General features: G+C 62.6%; 1 protein-coding gene across 5 annotated transcripts; it reads left to right on the forward strand.

Moving 5' to 3' along the window:
- The first annotated feature begins 344 nt into the window (after positions 1–344).
- LOC140660926 (TNF receptor-associated factor 4-like) lies at positions 345–22,181 on the forward strand. 5 transcript variants are annotated; one of them, XM_072882331.1, is made up of 20 exons: positions 345–608; positions 1,021–1,226; positions 2,271–2,503; positions 3,288–3,419; positions 3,612–3,820; positions 4,246–4,325; positions 4,885–5,066; positions 5,303–5,453; positions 6,480–6,556; positions 7,714–7,831; positions 8,128–8,278; positions 8,510–8,673; positions 8,901–9,059; positions 9,234–9,392; positions 19,235–19,286; positions 19,582–19,726; positions 19,802–19,963; positions 20,288–20,449; positions 20,523–20,678; positions 21,117–22,181. In XM_072882331.1, exons 1-20 carry the CDS (start codon positions 562–564, stop codon positions 21,747–21,749), a joined length of 3,378 nt encoding a protein of 1,125 aa, XP_072738432.1. In that variant the 5' UTR covers positions 345–561; the 3' UTR covers positions 21,750–22,181. The 5 variants fall into 5 exon arrangements, 3 of the variants coding, with proteins under 3 accessions (XP_072738432.1, XP_072738433.1, XP_072738434.1); XR_012045544.1 differs by lacking the exons at positions 20,288–20,449; positions 20,523–20,678; positions 21,117–22,181 and having other exon boundaries at positions 499–608; positions 19,622–19,726; positions 19,802–19,938; XR_012045545.1 differs by lacking the exons at positions 19,802–19,963; positions 20,288–20,449; positions 20,523–20,678; positions 21,117–22,181 and adding an exon at positions 11,091–11,469 and having other exon boundaries at positions 499–608; positions 19,622–19,687.
- Positions 22,182–23,096: the final 915 nt, after the last annotated feature.

Consider the following 23,096-nt stretch of genomic DNA (forward strand, 5'->3'; position numbering starts at 1 on the left):
GGGTTTACAGTTGGACTCGATGATCTTAAAGGTCTTTTCCAACCTATACGATTCTGTGATTCTGTGATTCTGTAAAGCAGGTTTGGGGAGGCCGGAGGGGACCCGGGCCCCTTTGTGCCTGGCCCCACAGCAGCACGGCCCCTCAGGATGGGTGCTCCCCCGGCCTCAGGACTATGGGGCAGGACGCTGCTGCGGGCACCGCCGCTCTCTGGGGGTGCGGGGGACCCTGCTGGCACCCCCCAGCCTGGGGGCGGCAGGCCCAGGGCACCCCAAACCCCTCTCCCAGGGTGCTGCCCAAGGGGACCTGGCTCCCCATGGCACTGGGGTGCCCACCCAAGCAGGGGGCCCAGCCAGTGCCCACCCCCCGGGGGGCCCTCTCTCCCGGCCGAAGCAGGGAGCCCCCCCCCCACTCCCCGTGTGTCTCCCCTCCGCAGGCCCTACACGCGTGGGGGAAGGGGAACGGGCGCGGCCTGCGGTATTTCGTCCGCCCGCGGCCGCCGTAGCGCCTCCCGGAAGTGTCTCCATGGAGACGGGAGGAGCCCGGGCCCGGCCGGGGCAGTGATGGAGAAATACGAGCGGATCCGGGTGGTGGGGAGAGGGGCCTTCGGGTGAGGGCGGCCCCGAGGGGCAGCGGGAGCGGGGGAAGGGGGTCTCCAGGCCTTTTTACCGTGGCAACGCGTGTGGGGGGAGCGCCGGGTGTATGGCACCACGGGGTAGGGTGGGAGGCCCGCAGGCCGCGTTACCATGGCAACAAGGCGCACAGGCCATGTCGCCATGGCAACGCGGGGGTCAGCCGGCGTGTGGCACCCGGGGGGGTGGGGTGGGGGTGTCCAGGCCCTGGCTGTTGCCATAGCGATGGGGTGACACGGCACTGGATGTGTGACACCCCGGGGGGGGGCGGGATCGCAGGCCCTGTTACCATGGCAACGGGGAGGGCAAGGGCCATGTGTCACCCCAGGGTGGTGGCCAGGCCCTGTCCCCCCCCTGCCCCACGCTGAGGCCCAGTCCCCGTCCCTGCAGCATCGTGCACCTCTGCCTGCGCAAGGCCGACCAGAAGCTGGTGATCCTGAAGCAGATCCCGGTGGAGCAGATGAGCAAGGACGAGCGGCTGGCGGCGCAGAACGAGTGCCAGGTCCTCAAGCTGCTCAGCCACCCCAACGTCATCGAGTACTACGAGAACTTCCTGGAGGACAAGGCGCTCATGATCGCCATGGAGTACGCCCCAGGTGGGCCCTGATCTCCCCCTGCGCCTGGTTCTCCCCCTGCATCCTCGGCAGGTCCAGGGGATGCCACCTCCTTGGGTCGGGCTGCTGTGGCCCCGTGTTGCGCTCCTTGTAAAGATCCTGTGCTTCGGACCCCCAAAGAGTCCAAACACATCTCTCTTGAACAGACATTTTTGTAGAAAACGATCTGTGGGTCCTGGTGGCCACCAAGTTGACTGTGAGCCGAGTGACCGCGCACAGGTTGCCCAGAGAGGTTGTGGAGTCGCCATCCTTGGAGATATTCAAAAGACAGGTCATGGTCCTGGGCAACCAGCTGTCAGTGGCCCTGCTTCAGCAGGGTATTGGACCAGATGACCTCCCGAGGTCCCTTCCAACCTCAGCTGTTCTGTGATTCTGTGATTATATGCCTTACGCCTGCTAATCTTATCCAAAACAAAGAGATTTCTCACACCTCTCTCGCTGATAAGTGTGCTGCCATCTGCCCTTGGCTTAGGTTTCACATGCATTTCCCTGCGTCAGCTCTCGGCCACGCTGTTGGTCCCACAGCTCTGTGTGGGAAGGTGTGATTTCTAACGAGATTTGCTGTGGAGTTTAAGATGGAATCAACACTTGCATGAGGGTTTGTTAGAAGTTGTACGTGAGCCCTGAATCTGGACCTCCCCTTCTCGATAGGGGCCTCTCCGTGCCACGTGGCCTCTCGGACTGCAAGAATTCTCTTTTGCAGAACAGACTGATCTTGTTCTGCCATCGAGGTTTACGTCCTCCTCCGAGAGCTGTAATTTTAGCATTTCTTTTCCTGCTGCCTTTGACAATATGTCAACAGTAACTTCTCTCTCGCTGTTTCTTTGTCCCACCAACTGTGCTGCCATTGTTCTCCGCACAGTCTCAGGAGCATTGGAGGACGTGCTGCGTGTCCCACCAGGATGTGCTTTTTCCCATGCGCTTGGCTTGTTAAGACGCTGTGGCTAAATCCCCCCGGCTTTTAGGCCGGGTTTGCGCTGCCCTGTGCAGCCACCCTTGCCGATAGCCCTTTGTTGTTCTTTGCAGGGGGCACGCTAGCGGAGTTTATTCATAAGCGCTGTAACTCCTTGCTGGATGAGGATACCATCCTGCACTTCTTCGTGCAGATCCTCCTGGCTCTCCACCATGTGCACACCAAGCAGATCCTGCACCGCGACCTGAAGACTCAGAACATCCTCTTGGACAAGCATCGCATGATTGTCAAGATCGGAGACTTTGGTATCTCCAAAATCTTGAGCAGCAAGAGTAAAGCCTACACGGTGAGTGGCCTGGCTTTGCAGGGAAACTACTTACTACCATGGCAGCAGGCTGGAAACTCTGGATTGGCTTACGGGAGTCTCTTGGAAGCTGCTGTAGGCAGCGAGGTTGGATGTAGCATACTTGCAGTAGGCCACATCCATGTGCCGCAATGCTGCTTTGCTCCTTGGAGTTTATACAGGCTGATGTCTTCTCCTTGGAGTTTATACAGGCTGATGTCTTCATGCCTGAGTTTGCTGCAGCTCTGTGGGCTGCAGAAAGGTGAGAAAGACCTGCCTGCCCAAGCCTGGGAGAGGATGGGGTGTCTGGGCCCACTGGTGAGGGTAGACAGGGTTCCTCCCACTGTCACAGTGGGAGGCGTGGTGTTTGCAGGCTCCTCTGACGCATGCTTGGCAACTGAATTCCTGCCTGTGCCCTGCCGTCCTGCCTTGTCTTAATCTCCTCTCTCTGCTTGAGACTTGAGTATCATTCCCCACCTGGTCTAATCTGACTAGACGTCTGTATCACGCTCATTGCTCTGGGCTCTGATTCTCTCAAGTGGATAGGAGCAAAATTAGAGGTAATCTCTGTATGTGCAAGGGAGGTCACCAGAAAGGCAAATCCTCGTGTTTTTTACTGAGCTTGTCAGGCAGATGTTGTCACCAGGGAACAAAAGCCCAGCTCCACTAAGCTTTGGTTGATGCTGCTCTAGCCAGCCTGCGCACTGGGCTCTAAACTGAGCCTTTCTCTTTCCACCTCACTGCCCCAGTTTCACAGCATCATGGTAAATTTCTTTGTCTCTTCTAGGTTGTGGGAACTCCGTGCTACATCTCCCCAGAGCTCTGTGAAGGGAAGCCTTACAACCAGAAGAGCGATATCTGGGCTTTGGGCTGCGTGCTGTATGAACTCGCCAGCCTCAAGAGGGCTTTCGAAGCTGCGGTAAGAGGGATGTGGTTTACGTGTAGTGCAGGGAGCCGTGGCCTCTTACAGAGGTGAAAATGTATGCTTGGATCACTCTTCTTGGTGAGCCTGGAGGTGTGAAGGCAGAGGGCAGTGCTGAGAACTTCTTGCTCCTTGGCCTCACCTCTGACTGCCCAGCCACTGTGTGTCTCTCCCTTGTTTTCTCTCCAGAACCTTCCTGCCTTAGTGTTGAAGATCATGAGTGGGACGTTTGCCCCAATATCGGATAGATACAGCCCCGACCTGCGCCAGCTCATCCTTAGCATGCTGAACCTGGATCCTTCCAAGCGGCCCCAGCTGAATGAGATCATGGCCCAGGCCATCTGCATTAGGCCCCTTCTGAACCTCTACACTGATGTGGGCAGCGTCAAAATGAGAAGGCAAGTGATACTGCCACCTTAGTGTCCCTTGGGAGGGGCTGCCACAGCCCACAACGTGTCTGACTGGCTCACTTCTCCGTTACGAGCTCTGAAGAGAGCATTGTCCCCATGCGGCTCTCCTGCGTTACCCAGCGTGCAGCTGCTGTGGGGCTGAGCCTGGCCCAGTGACTCGGGGCCACGGCAGGTGCCATGGCAGCTGTGGGCTTGTCATTGCAGTGACAGTGAATAGAGAGTTGTGAGCTCAGGGGGAAGCAAACTGATGCCAACTCCCCTCTCTCAGGTGGTTTAAAGCACCTACCGAGGCAATTCTGTGAGCTATTCAGCTGTGGTTTATGCTGTAGCTCTGCCCAGACCTTCTGTGATCCAGGGCTCTGCAGGACCTCTGGGGTCGAGCTGACATTAAGGACTGGATTTTGGTTTGGCAGGCCTGAAAAACCCTTGGCTCCAGTGCCGACAGTGACCCACAGCCGGACGGGGGGACGAGTGAGCAGTGCCAGGCCGAGGGGTGAGTCCTGGCATGGTGTGTTCAACACAGCTCCATTCAGAAGGACCCTTTCCTTTGGATGTCAGGGGGTCGGAGAGGCACTCGTGCTTCTGGAAAGAGGAAGTTAAGAGACGTCACCTTCCCTGAGCCCTGGAGGAGCCCACGGGCACCTCAGCTCCGAGGACCAAGCAGCACTCTTTCTCCGGCTGCCTCTTCCAGGTTTTGAACCCTTGAATCAAGTTTCTGCTGCTCCTACTGCAAAGGCTGGGAACCAGCTGGCAGTGCTGAGGGGGGATGTCCCAGCACAGGGCAATGCAGCTGGCACTGGTAACAATTAGCTAGAGCTGTCATGGTGCCACTTCCCTCAATTCTGGGATAAAATACAAGGAGTTGGTCCCACGTGCTTCTCTCAGCCCTGGCTGGTAGCTCCCCAGCAGCCCCTTGCCAGCCTTGGACTGGTGCTGGTCTGGCCCTTCTGGCTGGCAGGCAGCTCTGCTGGCACCCAGACTGGCTGGTGTCATTCCTTTTCCTGTGGGAGGAGAGTCAGGCTCTGCGTTGATGATTTCTTTTTGACCCATAGGTGTTCGAGGTGCTTCAGCCAGGACAGGAATCCCTCCTCCGCTGTCATCCATCTACACCTGGGGGAGTGGGATCACCACTCCCCTCCGACTGCCCATGCTTAACACTGAAGTGGTGCAGGTGTCTGCTGGCAGGACACAGAAGGCTGGGGTCACCAAATCAGGGCGGCTTATCATGTGGGAGGTGAGTGATGGGGAACCTGGAGTAGGCAGTGGCTGTGGAAGCCTCAGATGTGCGATTTCTGAGGAGGAGACGTTTCTGCTCACTGCATAAGCCCTGGCACTGCATTCCCCAGGACCACTGTCCTGTCCAGGGTGCGGGTGACACTGCTAAGCCTGTGGGAAGGGGCTCATCTGAGTCCTGCAACCCAGCTCTTGCTGCACGGACGTGCAGCAGCCGACATGGCTTCTCTCCGCCAGGCTCCCCCGATGGGTGCTGCGGGAGGCCCTTCTCTCCCAGGAGCCACCGAGCAGCTCCAGCCTCAGTTTGTGTCCCGCTTTCTGGAGGGCCAGTCTGGCGTGACCATCAGACACGTGTCCTGCGGTGATCTCTTCACAGCCTGCCTCACAGGTGAGCTGCTGCCTCCTGCCTTCGCCTGGCTGAGTCCCAGACCCCTCTGCGTGGCAGCTGGCTTGGAAATGCAGCGTGACTGCCTGGAGAGCCTGCTCAAGAGAGGAACCTGAGAGATGCACTGGGCTGGGGTGACACGAAGGCCTCTCTGGCCTCTCATGTAGCATCAGGTGGGGGGCAGAAATGGCAGGCACGGTCCTCCTATGATGCCACACTGGTCAACTTGGTCCCAAAGGTCTGTCTGGTGTGGGGAGGGCCACAAATTCGTTGTCCTGGCTGCACTGGTGTCACCTGAAGCCAGAACTGGCCTGTACAGTGGGGACTGCAGTGTGAGGAGTGTCTGGGAAGTTCAGCTTTTCTCTGTCACATACTCTGTGAGTGTGACGCAGACACAAGCAGTGACCAGCGGTGACTGGCGTTGCAGTGAGAAGTCAGCGTGAGCTCCTGCAGGGCCGGTTGTCCTCAGCTGCAGGAAGGCAGGGTCTGAAGCCCCCTTAGAGTGGGCCAGGAGGTGTTCTGGCTGGGAGGGGAGCACGCACACCGGCCCGAGGCTGTGTTTGTGGAGCAAAGCCCTCCCAGTGGTCCTCTGGGAGCCCTGTTTGCACTTCTGCTGGGGATCAGGGCAGCAAATGACAGATATGCAACCGGCAAACTTCGTAGGCATGTGTTTGTCCTACCTCTCCATGGCGTTTCCTGCCACCCCTCTGCCGAGCAGCTGCTCAGTGACTGGCTCTGTGTATTTAACACCTTGACAGACCGTGGAGTTAGCAGCTCCTGCGTACACAGCTGCAATAACGTTATCTCAGTGCTCTCCTATCATCTGCTGTTTGTTTGGCGAGTTGTCGCAGCACATCAAGGCTGCTCTCTGGAAGCTCGCTGAAGGCTTCTGGGCCCCGCAGCAAGTTATGAGTCAGAGTGGGTCCGAGCAAAGCCGCTCTCCTGCAAGCCACGGCCAGCCCCACGGGCTGTGTGTGCCTTGCAGGGCCTCACGTGTGCCAGTAACACGACTTCTTTCTGCTTTTCCAGACAGGGGGATAATCATGACTTTCGGCAGCGGCAGCAATGGCTGTTTGGGGCACGGAAACTTCACGGACGTAAGCCAGGTTTGTTGTGAGGATGCTGGGTGCGCTGCTCCCCCAAGGTAGAAGATGGATCATGCTTTCTGCGGCACGTGAGAGGGCTCATCCCAGCTCCAGGGATGTGCATCCCAGGCATGCTCTGGCATCCGACCCCCTCCCCCTCCTTCCCCTATCACTGCGGGTTTTAAAAGACCCAACCTGCCTCTCTCTTTCTCTCTCCCCCCCTACACAATGATCCCTTTGAGCGTGGGGGAAGTCAAGAGCTGCCTTGTGGTTGCTGTTGGCAGGCTCCCAGCTTGGAGGCTGCCTCCAATCACACACCTGCCTGCTTCACTCTTGGCCTGCAGCTGCCAGGGTTCACTGAGAAAAGTTATTTTTCAAAAGAGAGAGTATTTAAAGAAGAGCTGTGTGTTTCCGATTGGCTTGGAGCACTACGGCTGAGGGCCCGTCGCTCCCTTCCAGCTTCTTCCTTGCCTGCCCTCGGACGTGGCAGCAGCCGATGGCTTCCAGCCGAGCCCAGAGGCCGGTGCCATTTGTCGCTGTGGTCAGCTGGTTCATTCGTTCCTGCTCCGTCCAGAGCTGAGCTGTTCGGTGCTTATTGGTGGGGAGAGGAGACCAGTTGGGAGCAGCAGCCAGATCCCAACAAATGGTGCTTTTCATTTGAAGAAGATAATGAGAATGAGACTCGCTGTGGCGAGGTGTCAGATCTAACAGCAGGTCACAGCAGGGGCTGGGTGAAATGTGGAGATCCTGGTCTCTCCACACCCTAACGAATGTGTAGCCGATAGCTCGCAGCTCCTCTGCAAGAGCCTTTCAGCCAACGCATCCTGTACCAAGCCCCTACCTGCTCAGAGCGTGCGTTAACAGCCCCTGGCACTCCCCACATGGGCAGGGGGGTGAATCCAACCCTTCGGCTGAACCTATTCCCTCTCCAAACCGTTGTGCTGGCTGCTTTCTTCTGCCCCAGAGATGTTTGCATTATCTTCTGTGCTGTGTGCACGTAGTCTCCAAACCCTTTGAAGACTGTTTGGAACAAAAAAATTTCTCTGGTGTTTGTGTTGGATGAAAACTGGGATGCTGCCAGCACTGTGTTGAGGCTGGGGGGGGGCGGGTGGGAGGGATGGGAGCAGCCGGGCAGGCTGGGAGGTCTCGGCTGACGGCTGCTGCTCTTCCCCTGCCAGCCCAAGATCGTGGAGGCCCTGCTGGGCTACGAGATGGTGCAGGTGGCCTGTGGTGCGTCTCATGTCCTGGCGGTTTCCAACGAACGGGAAGTGTTTGCCTGGGGCAGGGGGGATAATGGTAAGAGATGTCTGCTTTGCAAAACAGGGCTTGTGCTTTCCATTGCCTGTTCCCACTCCCCTCGCTGGCCCTGCTTGCCCGCAGTCCTCTCCAGATGTGCCAGGATAGGTGGGTGTGGAAGAGTTGCAGCTGCTTCACCACATACCAGGGCCCCCGTGCTTTAGGTTTCACTGCCTTTCCTGGCGATAGGTCCCAGGCTGGGCTCTTGCAGCAGCTGTGTCGATGCTGTTGCTCATGGGGGTGTGCTCAGTTTGTGTGTTGCCATCAGCTGTGCCCTGCTCTGTTCCTCCTGCCAGGTCGGCTTGGGCTGGGTACCCTGGAGTGCCACAACTCCCCCCAGCAGGTCGCAGTCCCGCCGGAGCATGAGGCTCAGAGGGTCATCTGCGGCATCGATTCCTCCATGATCCTCACAGTGAAGAACCAGATTCTTGCTTGTGGGAGCAACAGGTAAGGGGGTGAGAGTCGGTGCTCCAGAGCTTGCCGACAGCCTCCTGGGCCTGTCCATCTGTGTCCAGCCCAGCTAGAGGGAGCGGGGGTCTCTAGAAGACCTCTCTGTGTGATCCTACTCCCCAGCATATCACTGCTGGTGGTGCAGTTATGCTAGGGCAGGATTTGTCTCCAGGGTGTCTGCGCCAGGCTGCATTCAGCCGGCTCTGAACTGTGCTTTTCCCTGTGCAGGTGTAACAAGCTGGGCCTAGATCGGATCAGCTCAGCAGAGGAGCCTTCCCCAGAATACCAGGTGGAAGAGGCTACCATGTTCATGTGTGCCCAGTCATCCCCCTTGAACCAAGAGCCGATTGTGTGTGCTGACATCGGTACAGCACACTCGGCTGCAGTCACAGGTGAGGGCGTGTGCCCAAATCCCTGAGGGGGGACCTGCATTTTCACTCTCTTCCTCCTGCCTCCGTTTCCCCTGGGCAGAGGCCTCAGAGAGGCTCAAGAAGCACCGTGCTCTCGATGTTGGAGCTCTGTGGAGCAGGATGTTCAGCATGGTAGAGAGAAATGGGGTTGAGGGGCTTCAGTGCATCCTTGGGTGACAGCCAGTTGTTTCTCCCGTCTCTGTTGTCAGCTTCCGGCCAGTGTTACACCTTTGGGAGCAACCAGCACGGGCAGCTGGGCACCAACTCCTGCCGCAACAGCCGTGTACCCCACCTGGTTGTGGGGCTCCAGGCGATGAAGGTCACCGTGGTGGCTTGTGGGGATGCCTTCACTGTGGCCATTGGAGCAGGTGAGGCTGAAGCCCCTGTCTCCTGGGCTGCAGCAGGCCCTGGCTTTCCTCTGCCTGCAGTCCATGGTGTGGCCAATGCAGGCCTTGGAGATAGCCCAGGGCGGTACCAGGGAGATGGGAGGCCTGTTTGCTGGTGAGCTCTGTGTGCAGCAAGGTGTATATATCCCTCTGCAGACGGCGAGGTGTGCACGTGGGGGAAAGGAGCCAGGGGACGCCTGGGCAGGAAGGATGAGGAAACGGGAACACCGAGGCCAGTGCAGCTGGAAGAGACGCATCCATACCTGGTGACCTCCGTAGCCTGCTGCCACGGGAACACACTTCTGGCAGTAAAGCGTGAGTAGAGGATTCATTACGGTGATTCCTGCCACGAGGGCCCAGCCAGACACAATGCCTTGTGACCGGAGCTGTACCGAGTAACCCTGGCACATAAGCTCTGTGTTGTTCTAGTCCCTCTAGAGCTGTAGATGAACAGAAATAACCTGAAGCCCATAAAAACTCTCCTTGTGCTATGCAGCACTGTGACACTGCTGCTTCCACTGGGCTGGGGGAGCAGAGAAAGGGCAGAGGCGGTCTCGTGCACTCCCAGACAAGTGGGCTGGCCAGGCTGCGGCCGGTGGGGAGCTGGTGTGCTGGCGGTCCACCGAGTATCCAAAAAGAGCAGCTCTCTAATTGATGCTGCTGAAATAGAAGCTGAGATTTGAGGCGTCATTTTGGCTGCTGGCTTTCCATTGTGGTTTGGAAAAGATAGTGATGGTTTTGTGGTTCTTCTCTGCTTGGGCCAAAGGCAGCATCATTGCATGGTTAAAACGTGCCCATGGCGTGGCCTGCCCTTCCGTTGCCTGGATGTACGATGGGAGCCTGGCCCAGACTGCTGGAGGGGCCTTTCTTCCTCCTCTGCCGGGCTGATTATGGCCTCAGTGCTGGGCTGAGGGATTCCAGTCCCAGCCCACTTCAAGGAGGCTAATTACACCCCGGAGGGGAGGAGGCCCAGCTGACTGCCCCGGCACAGCGGAATCGGCCGTGGCTCCCGTTCCTCCCCTGCGAGTGCCGAGCTCTCACGTGATGTGTGCTGCCACGTGAAGGGGATGGGGAATGGCTGAGTCCCCAGGCTTGGGAACAAGTAGGGCATTTGTCATGGGAGTAAAAGGGTTTTGTTTCTGCAGGAAGGCTGCAAGCTGCTCTCCCCTTCCGCTGCTGGAGTCACCCTGTGCTCCGTGGCCAGCTGGTTTGTGGGCTCCCACCTGCAGCACCGTAAGAGCAGGGACTGAGCACGTAGCCCCCACCGTAGCCCCGCTGCTGTCCCTCTGCGCTGCCCAGTCCAAAACCTTGACCCTCCTTCCCGGTACTGGAAGTACAAACTTGGCAGCAGCAGTGTCAGGGCAGCAGCCTCGCCTGCTGCAGCAACCTCGCCTGCTCCAGCATCCCTCAGTAACCAGGGTGCAAAAAGCATCAAGAGCTCTGTAAAAAGCTAAGTTCTGACTCTGGACTTTCACACAGCTCAGTCTGCCTGGAAACCTCTCCAGAGAGAACACAAGTGCTGGTGACATGTTTGATGTCATTGCCGCTGTCACCTCTGGCTGTGATCTGGCCTGGAGAGGGTGCTGGCACAGGTGAGCGGTGCTCCACCTTTGGGGTGGCAGTTCTGCACCGCTCTGCGGTTTCCTCCCATGTGGCCAACACCGTTTTTAACTGGCTTGGGCTTCTGCCTGCTTTATCGTGAGGCCGTTGCTGCGCACTTCCCTCAATCCCACTGCAAACACAGGAATAACTGGGAGAAGGCAGGCGTGCTGGAGAGGAGGGTGCAAGCCTCAAGAGATTGCATTTCCTCCTGCTTGGGCTCTGTGTGCTGGGCATTGCCTCCTGCTTGTGCCACTACTGAAGCCTCATGGTGGCTTCCTAGGGTAGCAGGACAGGGATTGCGGTGCCCATCTGTTGGGTGTCTGGCCTGCGTGGGGCAGGGCACTGCTCCCTGTAGCTTCATTGAGACGGCAGCTTATGGCTTATTCTTAGTCCTTGCCCTTTGTGTTTCAGCTGCCGTGGAAGAGTCGACTTCCCAGTGAGTTTGAGTTGAGAGGGGCCATATCCAGCCTCGTCGTATAGATGTGGAGGCATGCCTGCCCTCACTGCTGCCTGCTACAGCCTGGCTGGGACCTGCGTCCCCGGACTCGGGAGCTCCCCAGCTGCGCTGCGAAGGCAGCGATCTGGAAAGAGGGAGCTGCTAACGATGGTTCCTACGGAACCGGAGCTGGTCTCACTTATCTAATCAACGAGGGTTGCTGTGAACCTCCAGTGCCCGAGAGCTGCTGCCCTGGACGTGCGGTGAGGCAGACGTCCCCTGAGCTCCGGTGCTGCCTTCAGGGGGTCGTGCTGGGCCTCTGCCCCTCCCCGCTGGAACTGCCTGTGTAGAAGGGTGAGGAGCACAGAGGTTGTTTTCCCCCGTGGAAACTGTCTCTGGTTACAAAGCCCAGGCTGACAGCTTGGTGTCTGAGAGAGCTGTCAGCCTTTGCACAGCAGTGTCTGGAGTTAGGGCCCCAGGCGCTACACTGGGTGACTAAGTGCAAACCTCTTTTCTAATTAGAGAAGTCTGTCCTTTCCCATCCCCCCCTTAAAACATTTCACCCATTTGTTGAGCTGCTCATCACGCTTTCAAGGGTCCTGGCCTGCACGGCTGGCCAAACCCGGCACGAGCAGCCTCTCTGTGTGGCGCAGCCCGGCTCGCTCTCCCGAAATGCTGCCTGCAGCTTTCCAATTACAGCCTCCCCTGGCCCCAGGAGCTCACTGGAGGATCCTCCAGCTGACATTTGTCCTCAGGCCCCTAAATCCTGCTGCTGACCAGCTCACTGGCTCCCAGCTGAGCTGGCGGAAGGCAGCAAGACACAGCAAGCGATTGTCAGTAATTTTTTAACCCAGATCTCTCCAGGGACATGATGAGTTTTCACCAAGGATCCTTTCTGCAGGCGGGAGGGGGCATATCACCATGTCACAGGCAGGAGTTACGTTTTTTATCTCCAGAAAGGTCATTTCCTTTCCTTTCCTTTTTTTTTCTCCTCTTTTCTTTTTTTAACTTACATCTGCCCTGGGCCATTTTTTGATGAGCTTCTGTCTCTGATCTGTCTGACATTGCAAATGCTCTTGCCTTTCACATCCATCTTTGTGCTGTTGCCAATCTGTTGTGTATAAAGTCAGTGCTTTCATAAGCTGGCTGAGATGAAATCTCTCTAATTATTTTTGTGATTCTTTCCTGTTTTCAATGAGGGAAACCTCGCCGGGCTCTGGTAGAAGCCGACTGATCCTTCTGTCATGTGAAAGCTAATGAATTTCTGCAGGTCTCCTGCTCTTCCCTCCCTCGCCTCCCAGGCTCCGGCTGGGGAAGGGAGCAGGTCCCGTCCAGCCGGGAAAGGCGTGTGCAGCCCTGACTGCAGACGCAGCCTCCCTGTTTAGCTCCTGGCAGGGTGGGTGCATGGGTTTTTCCCTGCCGTTTTTGTTTCTTGTGGAGCTGCCTTTTCAGGCGGTTACACCCTGCTATCCCAGGAAGCTGACTTGTGTTCAAAGGCTCTGCCAGTCCTTTGGCACTCGCCTTGTGCTGCAGGTTCCAGGGACGGCTCCGGCAGGCCGGTGTTGGCGGAGGGGAGGGTGTTCTCCGCTCCCAGACCAACCTGGGCACCAGGGTAATTGCAGGGCTGGGTTAAATTGACTCGAAGCCCCTCTGGGCTGCTGTCCTCCCTGTGCTGAGCCCTCGGCAGTGCCAGCTCCTACAGCAACAGATTTCACTTGGCTGTGTTGTGCTCAGCTCTCGGGGCTCCCCTCACCACACACCACGTACAAACACATCCCATAAGAAGGGACTGGCGTTCCTGCTACAGCCTCGCCAGGGCTGAGGGCTGGCTGGGGCAGCAGGCAGGCAGGACAGAGATCTCTGCCACCCTTTGCCGTGTCAATGGTGGCACCAAAATGCCACTTCTCCAGGGGACGTGCAGCCTGGAGAGCGGGGCTCTCCCTGCTCCAGCTGGGCTGCCAAATCCAGGGGTGAGCCCCCTGGCAGCCCCCCCTCTTCCCACTGATGTGCTGGCGTTAGGTGGGTTGTTTTATGACTTAACGACGCCTTTGCTGGAGGTGTCGCTGGCTCGAATATTGGGACCCTTTGCTCGGGGCAGGGGGAACCGGTGTGAAGCAGCGTGCTTTGTGCTGGGCCGGGGGCTCGCGGTGAGGTGCTGGAGCCCTCGGGATTTCGCAGCCTGCGCGCTCGGTGCAGGAGTTCAGCTGTGAAGCCCAGCGAGATGATTTGAATAATTTAATACCGGGCTGTGACCAAGCCTGGCGAAAGGGTAAAGGAAACAAAGAGGCCCCCAGCCCCAAGCAACAATAGCTCTTGAAACGACAAGCCGAGGCATGTCCGCACTGCCGGAGGCAGAGAGCAGCCTGGGCAAATAGGCCAGTTGCATTCCTCACGTCTGCTGCTTTGTTTCCCTGCAGAAGCTCCCGGTGAAAACTGCAGGTCTCAGGGCTTCTCCCTTTATCCTTGTTTTGTTCCCGCGTTGCTGGTGGTGCATCGGCCGCGTCCCCGTGGCTCTTCCTGCTAAGGAAGGCAGGGCCAGAAGGGAGCGGGTAGGGGAGGTGATGCGGGGATGGGGCTGCCTGGTCCCATCTTGCGCATCCTGGCCGGTGCGGATCCCCTCTGTTCATTGTCACCCAGGGAAAGCCCGTCCCCGTTCCCGTGCTCGATAAGATCCCACTGACCTGGGGCCATCGCTGTCAGCAGGAAACAGCCCAAACTGCCTGCTGATCCCGGAGCTGATTTGATTTGATTCCGGCACCTCTGTCATGGTCGTATCCCCGTTCCCACAAGGCTTGGCAGAAGGTGTGGCTGCTGTCTGTCTGTCCAGCCACCTCGCTGCCCTTACCCCCCCGCCTTCCCTGGGCACGAGTCCCCAGAAGCAGGGAGTGGAGTCTCCCCGCTCCTTTCCCCAGGGCGAAACGCTCCACCTTAACTTCTTTAGAAGCCGGAGCGTCAGTTTTCTGTCCCTCCAGTTTAAGTTAAATACAAGGCAGAGGGACGGAGCAGGGGTGCAGGGCAGGGAGAGGCTGGGGGAAGAAGGCAGGAGGCCTCCCCGAGCCCAGATGGGTTCCAGGACTGATCTGTCATGGGGGACAGGGAACATATCGCCTGCACAAAGGGAATTGCCCTGCCCGGAGGTTGAGCGTCACCTTTGTGTGAGACAAACGCCTGGCTGTGATGTTGAGTGCGGGGAGGACGTTGGTTAGGGAGAGGGGAAAAGGAGGGGATCTTTGTTTGCAGGGTCTGACACCTCCCAGCCGTCCTGCCAGCACAGCCAGCACCTTCTGATGGCTTTGTCAGCTCCTGGCTAATTAGCGGAGATGCTCTTTAGTGAGGTTAGGAAAGAAAAATTTTTAAAACATCAAAGAGAAGCAGTAAATAGCGATAAAACTCGGCTCTGTTTCATGCCTGTCATCGGAGGCACAGGCTTTCTAAGCTTGCGGAGTGGTGTGTCCTATGCCTTCTGCGGGGGAGGCCCGGGGAGTCCCATCGCCTTGCGGGATGCTGACACACGGGGCCGAGGGCCCATCCCTTTGGCTCGAACCCGGTGCCGTAGCGGTGTTCCGGGATGGTTTTTGGACAGGGCCAGGTCGCAGCGTGTCGGGGCGGGCGTCTGGGGTAGTGCCTTTCTCTTGTTTGGAGGCGAGCCTGGCTCCAGGGCGTGCTGTGACTTAGTGGCAGAACCAGACGGACCGCGGGGCTGGTTGTAGATCCTGCCCTGGGGGGATCACAGCTCTGAGCAAACCGGCCTGAGAGCATCACAACCCCAGGCTGTCACCCCCGTGGCAGCTCGGAGGTGCCCGGTGCACCCCGCTGCTCTCTGTACGGTTGCCCGCTGTCATTTGTTTTTATGCGTTGGATTTCCGGGCTCTCTGGGAGCTGGTTAAAGTTTAGCTCGCTGCTCTCCGCCATCCGAGCAGGCTGCCAGCTAGTCACGTCCCTTGGAAAAGACCTCACGGTGGCTGTTCACGTTCGACGTACACCGGTACAAGCTTCCCTGCTATTTGGGTGTCGGGAGCTAAAGCCCTGTGGCAGCGCGGGCCGTGGCGGGATAACCCGTTATCCCTCGGGGTAACCCCAGAAATCAGCCACCCATCCCCTTCTTGGCAGCTCCGGCAGCGAGAGCAGGCGGGCTGGCTGCCTTCCTCCCCCCGGGCTGCTGGAGGATTTTATTTTAAGCAGAGCCGCTCGGGGAGAAAGGGTAACGTGAGCTCCTTGAGTGACAAGTGATAGAGCTTGACTTGCTTAGCGTGTCCCCCAGGAATCCCTCTCCTCTGCCATTTGCTAATTGAAAACTGCTAACATTTGGGTCTGGAGCAACTGCCGCCCTTAATGGGAAGCTGGCTGGAGCGTGCGTTGGTGGGACTAACACATGCTTGCAGCCTGTCATCTGCTCGTCTCCATCTCTAGGGAAAGGGGCAAATACTCCCATATGCTGCTCCGGTTTCTGAAAGAGTGAAGTGGGGGCTGGAGCCAGACAGGTTTTTCTTTTATTCTCCCTCCTCCCAGCCCTTGCTAGGAGGTTAGAAACCACGGGCCGGAGGGCTGCTGTTGGCTGCAGCCTGGGGCGTGAGCTCCGAGCAAGACGAAGCCACGGGAGCGCGTGGTCCCCCCTGTGCGGGCAGCACGGAGGGGGCTCAGGGCAGCCCCTCCGCGTCCTGCTCCGCCTTTGCCCGGCTCAGACCCTGCCGCGGGCGGTGGCAGGGACACCGGTCGCTCTCTGCGGCAGGAGCGGGAATGGGAGCCGAGCCCCCAGGCCTCGCTCAGGGCCACAGCCACCGCTCCGGGCTGCGGGCAGGAGTGTGGTACCCCCGGGGCACCCCGGGCTGAGCCAGCGCTGCCAGGGACGGGGGGGGGGGGGACACAGGGCCAGCGAGGACAGCAAGGGTGCGTGTCCCCACCCGGGAGCCAGAGCCCAGCCCCGGGGCCAGGGGAGGCTGCGGCCGGGCGGGCGAGGGGCGGCTCTGCGGGTTGTGCACAAGCCCCCGGGCTGGCCGTGCCCGGCGGGACGCTCCCCCGGCCCCCGGCGCTGGCCATGCCCGATGCGGCGGGTCCCGCCAGCCCGCAGGGGCCGCGCCCGAGGCGCTGCTCCCCGGGGCGCTGCTCCCCGGGGCGTCGGGGCCGCCCCCGCCCCCGCTGCGGCCCCGGCGGGGCGGGGAGGCGGAGCCCGGGCCCCGGCCCCGGGCGCGGGGCGGTGTCAGGCCGGTTCCGCCGGCCCCCGGGCGGAGCCGGGCGCGGAGCGCGGAGCCGAGCGGGGCGCGGAGGAGGCGAGCGGGGCGCGGGGCGGCGGGATGCCGGGCTACGACTACAAGCTGCTGGAGCGGCCGCGGCGGCGGGTGCTGTGCCCGCTCTGCGGGAAGCCCATGCGGGAGCCCGTCCGCGTCTCCACCTGCGGCCACCGCTTCTGCGACACCTGCCTGCAGGAGTTCCTCAGGTGAGCCCCGCCCTGACGTCACGGCCGCCCCGCCATGACGTCACGCCGCGCACCCCTTCCCCCATGGAGCGCCCCGGTCGCCCTCCCATCCGGGGCTCCGCACCCCGGGGGGCAGCGGGAGCTTCTCCCGTCGTCGTCCCCCCCCCCCCCCCGCCGGCCCCGGGCGTCCCGGCCAGGTGCGGGGCCGCTCTGCAGGCCGGGGTGCCCCGGGGAGGGGTGCGGGGTGGCCCGGGGTGCGGGGTGGCCCGGGGAGGGGGTGCGGGCCGCGCCCAGCCCGTGACAGCCGCCCCGCGGGGTGCAGCGGCCCGTGGCCCCTCTCGGTGAGGAGGAGGAGGAGGAGGAGGAAGAGGAAGGCCGCCGGGTGAAGCCCGGAGCGGCGAGTTTCGAGCGCTTGCGAAGATTTGTGCTTAACCCCTTCCTGCCGCGGCCCCGCCGGAGGAGGCGACCCGGGGGGGGGGCGGGGGTCCGGCCACCCCCGCGCCCACGGGTGAGCGCGACCCGGCGTGGGTGCTCGCTGGGAGCGAGGAGCCCGGGGCCTCTTCCCCACCCCACCTCCCCCGCGGTTTGGCAGCCCCGGCCCAGGTACCGGCAGCCGACGGGGCTGCCCGCGGGGCACGTGCTGCCCGGTTGCTGGCCACCGTGCCCGGTGCGGGGCCGGGGATCCCACGGTGGCACGGCGAGGGGGCGGCCGCGTCCCCCGGGCCGGGTGTGCGGCGGTGCGAAGCGTCACCCCGGGCCCCGGTTTCCGCTGCCGCCTCCGGCTGCGCCTCTCCCGGCCGAGGCGACCTTCGCCCGGGCCGGGGGCCCCGCGGGCACGGCCGCCGCGGGCCGGTTTCTGCGAAACCGGGCGTTCCCCGGGGCCCGTGCCAGGGTCCGCCTCCGCTCCCCTCCCGCGTCCACCCCACGGGCACCTCGGCTCTACCGGGGCGGCCGGACACTGGGGTCCCCCGTCCCCCCCCCCGCTGAGCCCCTCCGTTTGCACCGGATCGGGTTTGGGGATCCCACGGGCTGAGCCGTCCAGCCCCGCCGCGGTGCCGGGGTGGGTGCCGGGGGGTGCCGGGGGGTCCCCCGCCCCATCACCTCGCTGCGCCCCGGCACGCCGCGAAGGTCAGAGGCAAGGACGGTGCCCCCGGCGCTGCCTCAGCACATTCCCTGCCCGGCCGAGCGTGAGGAATGGGGAGGCTTTGTCGGGGATTAGGCGCTGGCTTTGGGTCGCCGTCCCGCTTCCCCGCCAGCCCCGGCACCCCGACACCGTGCACGGGGTGCAGGCAGGGCCGGCTGCTCCTGGAAAGGTGGCAGGGCGATGCCAGCCGTGGGGCGATGCCAACCGTGGGGCGATGCCAGCTGTGGGCCAATGCCGGCCGTGGGCTCCCCGGAAAGGGCTGGGTGCCCAGCCCCGGCCGGGAGCAGCTTATCTCGGCAGGTGCCTGGTGACTCCCACAGAAACACCCGCTGCAAACAGACCGGGCACGTGGCAGGGCTGGATGCGGCCGTGCCCCACGAGGGCCACACCCCACAGCACTGGGCTGGCTTTCCTGGGGGTCGCTTGGCCCCCCAGCAGGGGGGTGGTGGCTGCAGGGGATGTCACCGCGCCGTGCCCGGGCATCCCAGGCCAACACGTGCCAGGCGGCGCTGCTGGCTCCGTTGCACCGTCTTGCATCCACTTGGCAGCCCCGGTCGAGGCCGCGCCGGCGCCTGCCAAGGGCGTGCAGTGATTAGACGTGCAGGGGCTACGCGTGGGCAGGGCAACCTCGCGGCCTCGTCCAGAGCCACCTCGGGGTGACCAGAGCCGCGGGGTCCCTGCGTGTCCCTGCTGTATGTCCCTGTGGGCAGCGCCCATGGCCTCCTGCCCCAATGTCCATCGAGGATGGCGTGTGGGGTGCCACCCTTGTCTGTCCCCAGGCACAGTGTTGTGGGGGCCAGGGGTGATGGTGGCTCCTGGCCAGCCGTGTCACGGGCCAAGCTGCCTGTTCGGCTCCATCCCCGTCCCTCCACCCCACGCTGCCCCTCCACAGGTCGGGGCTGAGCAGGGCCATTCCCACCTTGGGGACAGCTCTCAGGAGGAGCACCCCGTCCTGGGGGCCCAGCGGGATGGGGACCCCTCCAGGGTGGCTGCCTGTCCCCCTGTCCTGGCTCACCGCGGTGGCTGGTGGGGCCGTTTCCTGCGGATCGGGAGCCCCGGGGCCACGCATCCAGGCTGCACATCTGGCGCCCAGCTGTTGCCCCCCCACCCCGGGTCCCAGCACCTGGGGCTGCCTGTGGCCCCCGCCGGCACCACTCCTGGCCAGCCACCGGCACCCTGCCTTAATCCCGGGGGGCCGGGGTGGGCGAGGGGACTGCTGAGGCTCCAGATGGTGCCACGCTCGCAGTGGCTGGCCCAGGCCCCCGGGGACCGCGGCCACCGTGCCCGGCTCGGGGAGGGGGGGGCTGCCCGGGGGGGTGTCTGGCGGGGGCATTTCCCAGCTCAGACAGATGGAGCGGGATTAGAGCTGCAGCTCCCCGAGGGCTGCGGCTCCCCGAGGGCCGCGGCTGGATTTGGCGTGCGGTGAGCACTCAGCGGTGGAGGGGCAGCGCCGATGTCCTGGGGTGGGATGGCAGGGAGTCCATGGGACATCGAGGCTGTGTCACCGCTGACACGCCGTCCCCCAGCCCCAAGTGATCCTGACCCCTCTCTGTGTCTTGCAGCGAAGGCGTCTTCAAGTGCCCGGAGGACCAGCTGCCCCTGGACTATGCCAAGGTGAGCCTGGCACGTGGCCGGGGTACCCTGCTCCGAGGGGACGTCCCCGTCACCTGTGCCCCCCGCCAAGGGGCCGGCCCCGGGCTCCGCACACCCGCCTGGCACAGCCGCGCCAGCCTGGCACAGCCGCCCGTGCGGAAGCAAGAGCCCTTTGTGCCGCGGGGCCGGGGAACGGAAACCCACTCCCGACAAAGGGCGCTTGTTCGTGTGCCGGCGGAGGGGGGGGATCCGGCCCCGGGCAGCGTGCCTGCGGCTCCCAGCCAGGCTAGGGTGGGGGGTCCGTGTGCCCCCGCAGCCCGGCGCGGGATGCTGATGCCCCAGCGCTGCCTCCCCAGATCTACCCTGACCCGGAGCTGGAGGCGCAGGTGCTGAGCCTGGCCATCCGCTGCATCCACAGCGAGGAGGGCTGCCGCTGGAGCGGGCTCATCAAGCACCTCCAGGTAGGGTCCAGCAGGACGGGGGGGGCCCAAGGCTGCACCCCACGGCCCCCCCCTCACCGTCTCTGTGCCCCCCAGGTCCATCTCGGCACCTGCGGCTTCAACGTCATCCCCTGCCCCAACCGGTGCAGCGCCAAGCTGAGCCGCCGCGACCTGCCCGAGCACGTCCAGCACGGCTGCCCCAAGCGCCGGGTCAAGTGCGAGTTCTGTGCCAGCGACTTCACCGGCGAGGCCTTCGAGGTGGCGCTGGGGGGGGGCCACCACGCTGGGGGGCATGGCCGTGGTGGGGACACTATGGGGGACACAGCTGGCAGGGGTGTCATGGGGGCCATGGCCTGGCTGGGGGCACCATGGGGGGGGTAGCTAGGTTGGGGGGTGCAATATGGGGTACAGTGTGGGGACCTAGATGGGCTACAGGGCACCATGGGGGCACAACCCGCCCATGGGGACAGAGCCTGGATGGGGGACACAGCCTGGCCATGGGGGGGGGACCGCATGGTCCCATCCCTGGCAGGGCTGGCCGGTGTGGGCAGCCAGAGGGTGACGATGCTGCCGCGGTCCCAGGGCCACCAGGGCACGTGTCCCCAGGAGAGCGTGTACTGCGAGAACAAGTGCGGGGCCCGCATGATGCGGCGCCTGCTGTCCCAGCACACCCTGGCCGAGTGCCCCAAGCGCACCCAGCCCTGCACCTACTGCTCCAAGGAGTTTGTCTTTGACACCATCCAGGTGAGACGGGGCCCACGGGGACCCTCACCCTGCCGGCTCCTGGCCCCGGCTGACAGCCACCCTCTGTCCCCAGAACCACCAGTACCAGTGTCCCCGGTACCCCATGCCCTGCCCCAACCAGTGCGGGACGCCCAGCATCGCCCGGGAGGACATGCCCACCCACCTCAAGGAGAGCTGTAACACTGCCATGCTGCTGTGCCCCTTCAAGGAAGCTGGCTGCAAGCACCGGGTGAGTGTGTCCCCGGCCCCGTGCCAGCGTCCCCGTGACCATCCCGCCCTGGCATCCTGGTGCCATTCCCGCCGTGGTGTGCCTGTGCCCCACAGCATCCCCACACCTCTCCTGCCCTGACAGCTGTCCCATCCCCTGTGGTGTCCCTGTTCTGCTCTGTCCCATCCATGTGGCTCCATGGTGTCCCCATCCTTGTCCTGCCTCACCCCTGTGTCACTGTGCCACTCAAGTGTCCCCATGCCATCCCAGCCAGGTGTCCCTGTGCCACCCCTGTGTCCCCACTGCATCCCTGTGCCATCCTGCTCCAGTACCCCCATGCTCCCATGACATCTCCGTGACATGCCCGCGCCATCCTTCTCCTGTTCTGTCCCACCCCATGTCCCCCCGCTGTCCCGTGCCCCTGGCACCCCCCTGTTGACAGTCCCACTGTCCCTGCAGTGCCCCAAGCTGGCCATGGGCCGGCACCTGGAGGAGAGCACCAAGGTGCACCTGGGCATGGTGTGCGCCCTGGTGAGCCGGCAGCGGCAGGAGATCCTGGAGCTGCGGCGGGACGTGGAGGAGCTGTCGGTGGGCAGCGACGGGATCCTCATCTGGAAGATTGCCGACTATGCTCGCAAGCTGCAGGACGCCAAAGCCCGCAGCAACTACGAGTTCTTCAGCCCCCCGTTCTACACCCACAAGTACGGCTACAAGCTCCAGGTCTCGGCTTTCCTCAACGGCAACGGGAGTGGGGAGAGCAGCCACCTCTCCGTCTACATCCGTGTGCTGCCGGGCGAGTACGACAACCTGCTGGAGTGGCCCTTCTCCTACCGTGTCACCTTCTCCTTGCTGGACCAGAGCGACCCCTCGCTCTCCAAGCCCCAGCACATCACCGAGACCTTCCACCCTGATCCCAACTGGAAAAACTTCCAGAAGCCGGGGGCTTCACGCAGCTCCCTGGACGAGAGCACCCTGGGCTTTGGCTACCCCAAGTTCATCTCCCACGAGGACATCAAGAAGCGGAACTACGTGCGGGACAACGCCATCTTCATTAAAGCCTCGGTGGAGATCCCCCAGAAGATCCTGGCCTGAGCCCCGGTGCCCCCGGGGGGGACAGAATGTGAGCCGGGAGCCCCCCCAGGGGTGTCCCAGGTGGTGCTGAGCCCCTGCCCGCAGCTGGTGCCCCCGGCTTGGGGACGTCGCCGTGGCCACAGCCGGTGGCTTTCAGGTAGGCAGGGGATGGGGCTGCTCCCCCACGTCCCTCCCGGGGCTGGGACCCTGCTGCAGCCCCAGCTGCCCCCCAGGGCAGCCCCTTCTCAGGTGCCCCGGGGGTTCCGGGGGGCTGGGCCCCCCAAGCCCCTCACCGGGGCGCCCGGCAGCCCCCGCCAGCCTCGCTGGGGACCCTGCGGGACCCTGTTGCCCAGAGCCATATTTTGTAAGCTGGTGCCCTCCAGGAGCACGGTTGTTATTTATTACCCCGGGCCGGGGCCCGCTGCCCCCTCCCTGCCTCTTTTTTTCAATAAAGTTTTCTTGTATTTATTACGGCCGCCTGAACCTCCTTCCTCCGCCTGGCCGGGGACGGGATGGGGGGGACCCCTGTCCCCAGCATGGGGGTGCTCGCGGTGCGGTCTTGGGTGCTGGGGACAGGGAGAGCCAGGGCTGGGCTGGGGGGCACAGAGGGGGGTAATCCCTGACCCACATCCCGGCAGCAGACGGGCTCAGATGGAGACGGTTAATTCGGTAATCGCCGGCAGCGGGGATGGCCGGGGGGGGGCGAGGGGGGTCGCCAGCCCCGGGGTGCTGTTGTCCTGCAGCCCCCCTGCCCTGCCAGCCCCTTGCTGGCACTGGGGCAGTGACAGCCCCGGGGGGAGGCAGGGATTCCCAGCAGAGAAGGGTGGGTGGGCAGCGGCTGGGGGCAGGAGGGGCACCGGGGCAGTTTGGGGGGGGCCCGGCTGGATCAGGCCCCAGCTGTGTGTCTCCCTCCCCCCCCCCCCCCAAATCACCAGGGCAGCAATGGCGGGGAGCGCTGGCTCTGCAGGCTAATCCCGCAATTGCATTACTGCTGCCCCAGCTTAACACAATTAGCCCCTAATTAGCTGCCCCCTGTGGCCCTGGCCAGGCTGGGGGGGGGCAGCGCTGCTGGGGTGTCCCCATACCCTGTGCCCCCCGGGAATGTCCCCCTGGGCGGGGCCCAGCCCAATGGGGGGGTGGCCGGGTGCTGCCCCGGCTCATGGCACATCCCTGGGCCAGGGGTGGCACCGCGGGGCCCTGGGGAATGGGGCGAGCCTCCTGCCCAAACTGGTGCCCAGTGCCGGCCTGTACTGTGCCCGGTTCTTGCCCATACTGGTGCCCAGTGCCGGCCTGTACTGGTGCCCGGTTCTTGCCCATACTGGTGCCCAGTGCCGGCCTGTACTGGTGCCCGGTTCTTGCCCATACTGG

The sequence above is a fragment of the Ciconia boyciana genome, chromosome 17, assembly GCF_034638445.1.
Source record: "Ciconia boyciana chromosome 17, ASM3463844v1, whole genome shotgun sequence".
Taxonomy (NCBI): domain Eukaryota; kingdom Metazoa; phylum Chordata; class Aves; order Ciconiiformes; family Ciconiidae; genus Ciconia; species Ciconia boyciana.